Here is an 8613-nt window from a genome sequence, read left to right on the forward strand (position 1 = left end):
GAACAGGGAAGATCTCCGAGTAAATTAAATAGTTCCCTGGTGCAGATTGATCACAATATTTGTTTCAATCTTCTTAAATAATTCCAGGGATGTAATGTCACTATTTCGTTTGATAACATACCTCATTGGCATGTAAGGAACAATGTCTATGGTCCTCCTTATTCAATATGATGAGAAATTATCTTCTCTGTGCTGGAGCTGGTCTCTTCCGGTGACTTCTCATGGACAGAGAGACTATTTAAGAGAGAGATGTTTTATTTTTATTACAGTCCCCCTGCTGCAAAACTGGTGCAAATTATGATGCAAATCAACACCAGGTAATCTTAGTAAATAACAATACAGGCATTCATGATGATATTTTTTTTTTTTAATGATAGAATGTGGGGGGTATCAGTTTTGCAGCAAAGCAATATAGTAACCAACTATTCCATGTATATCGTGAGATGTGCAAAATGATACATCATTTGTGTGTTGAACTTTTAGCAGAACTGTATTAAGCACACATAGTTTGGTTTTTATTTACTGTATGCAAATAACCCCCGTTAACATTGAAAGCACGAAAGCCAGAGAAGCAAACTGTTTTAAATAATAGTGGTCAAAAAGATGGCCCATTCTGAAAAGAAATGCGATGGAAGAAAGCAGTAGAATTGATTTCATATTGCTGAGCTTAGATTGACAGTAATTGGCGCAGATAAGGAGACTTCCTCTCCGAATGCCTGGTTAACATGACATGTCTGGATGTCAGTTTTATTGAACAAGACTGTAATATAGCATTCGCAGGCAATGCTTTTTTTTTAATGCAACACATGAAATTGTACAGTTTTGTGAGGATACTTGGGTTTTACATTTTCATTCCGTGCTCAATTAAGTAAGTGATACCAGGCAAAATGATTGCATCTATTGCAAAATGATTGCATTTATATGATATAAAGATGCAAGGGCATGTTAATTCTTTACTTACCGTGGGGTTATATTACCTGCTAAAATAATATATGTGTATATGTGTGTGTGTGTGTGTGTGTGTGTGTGTGTGTGTGTGTGTGTGTGTGTGTGTGTGTGTGTGTGTGTGTGTGTGTGTGTGTGTGTGTGTGTGTGTGTGTGTGTGTGTGTGTGTGTGTATAATATATATGTGTGTATATATATATATATGTGTGTATATATATGTTTTTATATATATATATTGCAACACAAGCTGCCAATTCACAGAATATGGGCTTCCTTTATACGGCTCATGTTTGTTTTAGCAAACTATGAAAACATATAGACACTGAGCATTGAATACTGGGATAAAAAGTAAATACCGTTCAAGTTCATTGAACCTGACTGGTGACTTGGCTATTCACAAGCCAGGTCGCTTTTCATTTTACAATTGTTTTCCTTAATGCCAGTTCTACAGCAATTGCTTATCTTTCATATGATCGTTGCAACAGTAACTGTTTGCTGATACCTGCATTCTTGCCCTTTTTATTTTATACTTAACGTTGTTTATATGTATTGAGAGTAGTGTGTCTATTTGCTTCCTATATCCTATAAAATTACACATCTCAGTAGAGTATCCAAAGATGCATTTCTTGTGATATTCCTAATTTGCTTTGTTTTAAATAATACGTATTTTATGTATTTCAAATATATTTATTTGGCCTTGCTTGATAAATAATTGCTCCCTATTATATACATATAATATAATATATTTGTTTACCTTATATTTTAGTTGTGTGTCCCCGTTTCCTTTATATTTCTGAACGATTGCGGCAAAGGACTTGTAAAACATCAGCTAAAACCTATATGTAGATCAAATGTCCTTGTAATCCTATTACATTACAAGAAAGCAGAATTAATAAAAATGCTACCCTATATAACTCAACTCAACTACCACTGTAAAGTGCCAGGAAGGACATCTCCCCATTGCTCCCCCCTCCCCTCCCCCCCCCCCCCCCAACAAAAAAATATTAGGGGCTACATGTGTCTTAAAATAAGTTTTATGCGGTGTTTTTAGTAAAGAATACAATAACAAAATAGAAATATATTTCTTTATGGTATGTTATACTGTTGGACACATGTGTAATATGCAGCTGTAGATTATAATACAAATAAACAAATTCAAACATCACATTTACTAAACTCGCTGAACACATGACATTTAATTTTAATTTATGCATTTATTTCTTAACTATGCAATTTCGGGGAGGCTTTGTTTTCCAATCTTATACTTCCCTGCCCAAAATCCGTGTTTGGCGCATCATCAAAAATAAAACTATTAGGCTTAGCGTCTTTTTTTTTTCCCACTTTGTATTTTTATTTATTTTGCAAAACAACAGCAGATAATATTACATAATTTTGAAATATGCATAGAACATTGGGGAGGAGGGATGAGGGGGATTGAGGGATACAAAAGAGATAAAAGGGAGGGAGGGGAGGGGTTGGGGGAGGGGGGGGGGCTGGTATAGGCTTAGTGTCTTTATGGTGAACATCAATCTTAGTAAAATCATTTCAGAAAATCCCTGGGGAGAAGTAACATCTTCACATGTATTGGAAATTCAGATATTTTTTTTTAAATATCATTTAACTTTTTTTTAACGTTGAATACAGCACTAATATGTGTTTTAATGTGATATATACGACATTAAGCATTACATTACAAAATAAAATATTATACTTATCAGAATCTCAAACTAGTATATTTTAAGAACAAAGTGAATCGTTTCTCCAACAACGAAACAGCACGGTTTTCTCTCTCCTACTTTACCGAAGCAACACTATTAGGGAAATATGTATAATTAATTTAATATAGCCCATCAAAGCCCTGAAGCAAGAAGACACATTATTCTGCAGACATGAATATTCTTTCTACAAACAATTAGATGTATTAACCTGTTTAACCAACTCAGTGCTGAACAAAATGAAACCCATTTCTCCTATTCACACCCTTAGTGCTGAATGGTTTCAGATATCTCCTAAATATCTCCTGAAACAGATTCTTCAGCCAAAGCAGCACTTTATTATTTTGAAGTATTTTTCTATTTAGAGTCAAATGTAGCAATATAAAAGGCATTGGTCTGGTATGTTTCTACCACAAATACCATTTTAATTAGGAATTCTTTTGTCAAGACGTTATTTATACCCCGAGTATTTTGTATACCCGTAAAAAGGGCTGAATGGAAACGAGTTTTATTAAAGTAAATCGAAAACATTTTTCAAGCTAAGGGGACACTGCAAGCACATGGAGCAGCCTATGCAACTGGTCAGGCAGTAAATTCTAATTAGTTATACATGCATAGTCTGCATATCCAAAGGGCAATGTAAAGATTTTGCCTAAACATACTAATCCAATCCCCCTTTTTTTATGATCTGTAACAAGGGACTTTTATTGCGCTGTATAAGTAGTCGGAAATGCTGGTGAACTGGTGCACAAATGTATTATTAGGAAAAGGGGCATTGATAAAAACATTTACCACGGCCAATTAATATTCTTTGTAAAGTAGGAGCAGCAAAAACTGCAGGGGCAAATTAAAAGCAGAAATCTTCAGCAGAAAAGAAGGAGCTCACAGTGACGCGAAGGAGTTAAACATGTCCAAGGGTGATGGTAATAGCAATTAGATAATAGAAATTAGATAATAGCAATCAGATAATAGCAATCAGATAACGGCAATCGAGTATATATCAGGAGAGCATAGTAAGGGAATAGACTTTTGTAGAAGATAAAACGAGTGAAGGCTACAAATGTCTATTCCAAATAATCTAGCAGGAAATATGTTCAGGGAATAGCAGCAGTGCTTGTACGAGAACAATTTTCTAAGCAATTGGATTTTATTATTGATCAATCGGTTGAAGTTTTATTAGTGCCAATACTGCACCGATTTTATACCCAGGAAACATGTGTATCAATGCCTACCAGGTAAGAAGACTGAGGTAATACCGTTTAACAAAGAAATAAGCCCTATTGCTTTCAGTCGGGTTTCTTTTCATTTGTACATGTTGTGCTGTTTTTAAAGTAGTGTTGACGTTGGCACTGTGATTACAAAACAAACCCCGTTGGGTTTCATTTCTGAAACCAAAATAAAGTAAATGAAATATATTGAAACAGATATTAATTCGTGTTCTCTTCATATTACGCTTAATTGCATCCAGTAATACAATATTCGGGTACGTATATTATATTCCCGAGTCTCTTCTTCTGGTGTCCCGATTATTTTGTGTTAACATGTACAGTATTTTATTTCTGATCATTATTTTTCTGGGATATTATTTCAAAATGTGCACTACAATTACATATGAAAATGTGTGCTATGGGTACAGGGTTGGCCTATTAATTATTTTTCCTTGAGGCAATCTGTGGGTATAATTATATTATTTGTCTCTTATAGTTATACTATTTCTGCTCATTATTCCTCCAACCACAGCTATTATTAGGAAATTACTAAATGCTTCCTTTTGGGTTTTCTGTTATTTTTCTTGTTTGCTACCCTGACCCTCACAGTCTAGCTTTTTATTGAGGTCACAATCGTGTAAGTGTCGTCAGGAGTTGAGAGGGTTGTGGGTGACCTTTCTTCCTGGGGCCTCACTTATGGTTTAATATCCTTAACTTTCTAGGTCTGGTTCAAAAACCGCAGAGCCAAGTGGAGGAAGAGGGAACGCAACCAACAGATGGACCTATGCAAAAATGGCTATGTTCCTCAGTTCAGCGGCCTCATGCAACCCTATGATGATATGTATGCTGGTTATCCCTACAACAACTGGGCCACAAAAAGTCTGACTCCTGCACCCTTGTCCACCAAAAGCTTCACCTTCTTCAACTCAATGAGTCCATTGTCTTCTCAATCTATGTTTTCCGGCCCAAGTTCCATCTCCTCAATGAGTATGCCAGCCGGCATGGGCCACTCTGCAGTTCCTGGCATGCCAAACTCAAGTCTAAATAACATCAACAACCTTAATAACATCAGTGGGTCTTCCCTCAACTCAGCCATGTCTTCAACTGCTTGTCCATATGGACCTCCTGGGTCTCCTTACACCGTGTACAGGGACACTTGTAACTCCAGCTTGGCCAGTCTTAGACTTAAATCCAAGCAGCATTCAACTTTTGGATACACCAGCTTACAAAGCCCGGCATCTAGTTTGAATGCATGTCAGTATAACAGTTGATGGACTAAACAGCAGAGAAATGTGCCCTGTGGACTTTGCTTTAAGAATGGACCAGAAATATTTTGCAAGAGACACCAAAATCTAATACATGGATGAGTTGCAATTTTCTCTGGATTATGCGGGTTGTATGTGTTTACTTGAACTTGCACAGGAGTTTCTGATGTCCACTTTAGAGATTTAGTGGAGGTAAAGTTTTAGGATAAATTTTGGTGGTAATCAAGAAGGGGAGTGTTTTGTGGTATAGACTGAGATTGATTAATGTTTACCACTGAAAAGAGGAATTTGCCGAGTACTAATCTAGGGGGGAGGGAGTGAAGAAAAGGGTAAATATTAGGTATAAAAAAAATGGATTAACCACTTTAAAAGGTTATATATATATATATATATATATATATATATATATATATATATATATATATATATATATATATATATATCGTTACATTGTGCCAGATGATTGTGCTTCACAGTTGAATAAACTGTTTTAAAAATGCATGATTCTTGATGTTTTTTCAGTTAAACGAATGATCTGATTGTTCCCAAGTAAGAGGCCGAAGGTTCCCACCTGTAGATTGAAAAGACACAGTATCCCCTCCAGAACTAATCTAGAAAATAAGAAGATTACAAATTCCAGAGCTCCTTCCATGACTTTTCCATACCCCCAATTGATCCTCACAATTGTATGTATGCTATGCTTAGATCAACCGATCGTCCTTATTTATCTGCAGTTTTTAGCTCCCTATGTATCCAAAAAATATGCTATGTAGAAAAGAACATACTATCCCCCTGTGACTCCTGATATTGCATCAATTAAGCCACCTGGAACCTAAAAGTAATTCAAGTCGCTTGCCAATTTCGAAAAGTAATTTTGAAGGTAAGAATAGAGAGGAGGGGGGGGGGGGGGAAGACAACATGGAATAATCTTAAAGTGTTAATATTGTCATTTGAGATTATTATTTTAACAGTCGTTTGTTGGTTTTTAAAAAATATAAATATGAACTTTAAATATTAAAACGCATACAAAACGCATATGAAGTGTAATTGCGGGCATATTTGTTGCTTATTTTGTCAATACTATTCCTGTAGATGGCAAGGAATCATAATATAACATGCACAAAGTTTCCTATCTTCTGCTTCTTATCCCGCTTCCCTCCCTCTTTCTTCTCAGTGTATTGTACACCTGTGGTAACGGTATCGTGGATGTATGGATGTTAAATAATGCTGTTGTGGATAAGGATGCAGTGTATTGTTTTTATAACTTATGTTTTTTTTTTTTTTGTGAATACATTTTTTTTTCTCTCCAAAATTAAGAGCATGGGAATAAAACGAATTTAAGAAAAATCTTATTGTGTTCTTTGCTAGCTACATGTATAACATAACATTCAATTTCTTTCTATACATCAGTCATATCATTTTGTATAGTAACCTGGGAAAGTGACAGTGAAGAAGTATGCAGAGGAACAGTATAGATACAATAAGGTATGATACTGCTTGACTCCTTTTAAACAACAAAAAAAATAGGGGGGAGTTGAAGCAAAAACAAATTATTCAACGAAAACAAAAGATACACACATTGAAAACGGAAAAATGTGTGTGTTGTTGCTGTTCATCTTAAAACTAATTTTCCTTCTTTATGTCTGGGAAATAATACATCTTCACCGCGTTAGTATTCAATTGTTCAGTTATTTTTTTCCCCTGTAAATGCCAAACTATATTATATACAAGAAATAGGCTGCAAGAAAATAGTAAAAAAAAAAAAAAAGAATTCACTGTTTGATCATAAAACAAAACACTGGAGTTTGCATTTCCTGCTTCAGTGTCCACTCAGTGTCCATTTTTCACGAGGAAGTCCTGGTATTATATATACATAGAGGTAATTAAATTTAGGACACAAACACGTTTTTTTGGACCTATGGCTGGGGATGAAAAATGATTCCTGTTGAAACCCATAGATGACGCTGTAGCTTCTTTGTAAGCAATGGGAAGGATTAATCCCGTCCTAAATTAATGACATGCTGTTTAAATTGGACACATTCTAGCATCACAAAACCAAATATTTAAACTTCGATAAAGAAATAAAGAAAGTGAAACGCACCACTGTTATTTTTGCTCGCAATACTTTATTATTTGTAATATGTCTGCAACGTTTGAATCGCTTTACATAAATTGTTATTGTAAGCACATGGCTATTTAAAGTAATTGTATCAATGGGGCCAAAATACCACAATGCCCATGTATCAATGTGCTATCGAAATGATCTAGTTAGGTTTGGAAATGTAAAGTATTTTTATGGGTGGGAAACCCACAATTATCACACTGCAAAACACCTATATTAATAACCAGCTTAATTTACTGAATACAAGATATATATGTTCATATAGAGCCAACCATGTTCAAAATAGATATTACATTGTAGGGAGCTATAAGATAATAAGCGGATCAAACTTTAAAACCCAATCGAACAAGGAACCCGTGCCGGGGTAATTTACTATATAAGCGATATGAAGAAAGATTAGCAGAAACAGCACAAGAAGATGCAATATATTCGTAGTGCATGGCTGCAATTAACAAACAGAAGTCTGAAACAGTCACAGACTTAATTTTCTTCTGCATCACTATAACTCAATAACAGAACTTCCTATACCAAAGTCTGCCAAACACTTAGGTATATCAGGTCTGTCTCTACTTTTTCTTACCTTTGGGTTTAATTACTGATTGCAGTTTAACACTGATAATACATTTTAGTATACATATTGTACCGGTTGTCTCTGAGACATTGAAGTGTTGTCAGGGTAGGCGCTTTCGTACCTGGAGCAGTTCTTGTTCCATTGGTCTTGGTTACTCAAATGCTCTATTTGGAAGGTATTTTTTCACAGAAAGGTTTGTACACTTCCCCTCCTTTCAAAAATATTTATACCCTTTACTTTAGTTCTAAAGCTGCTACAAGTCACACATAAGGAAGAAATACCAGTTATCCCAGTTTTCTGTTAGAACTACACACAACACAATTTTGTCAAATTGAAATGGTTAGGTGATTTTTAAGAGCAATTGTTTGTCCTGCATATATGAATATATTTCATTCAATTCAACACTATACATGGAGTCAATTTAAATCCATGAAAGTCCCCATAAAATTAATAGAAAACAGCTTACTCTTTAAAGAATTACAAGCTTCTCCATATTGCAACTTTTCTTCTTCTTACCAACAACACTCAATGCAGAATATATCACTCTCTCCATACTCATTAATAATGCGCATGGATAATGACATCTCTCACACCTCAGTACTTGTTTACCCTGGTTGTTTAACATGGAACAATTTACTGGCACAGGGCGGCAGAGGAAACAGAAAAGGGGGGGGGGGGGGGCGGGAGAAGCAGAATGTACCAAATCCAAAGTAAGATAAATAAAATAATGGTATTCACTTACTAATAAAGTGTACTCATAATTTACAAGTGTATTCATGTGCCATGT

At 35.2% G+C, this 8613-nt stretch overlaps 1 protein-coding gene across 3 annotated transcripts in view; it reads left to right on the forward strand.

Moving 5' to 3' along the window:
- The window catches only part of PITX1 (paired like homeodomain 1), a 28574-nt gene extending 21709 nt beyond the window's left edge, over window positions 1–6865 (forward strand). For 2 of the 3 annotated variants that reach the window (XM_075601132.1, XM_075601134.1), the window contains one exon: window positions 4591–6865. In XM_075601132.1, the coding sequence (XP_075457247.1) occupies window positions 4591–5139 (549 nt within the window). In that variant the 3' untranslated portion in view covers window positions 5140–6865. The remainder of the gene's footprint in view (window positions 1–4590) is intronic. The other variant, XR_012801757.1, reaches the window with a different exon arrangement.
- Window positions 6866–8613: the final 1748 nt, after the last annotated feature.

Source organism: Ascaphus truei, chromosome 5 (genome assembly GCF_040206685.1).
Source record: "Ascaphus truei isolate aAscTru1 chromosome 5, aAscTru1.hap1, whole genome shotgun sequence".
NCBI classification, from domain to species: domain Eukaryota; kingdom Metazoa; phylum Chordata; class Amphibia; order Anura; family Ascaphidae; genus Ascaphus; species Ascaphus truei.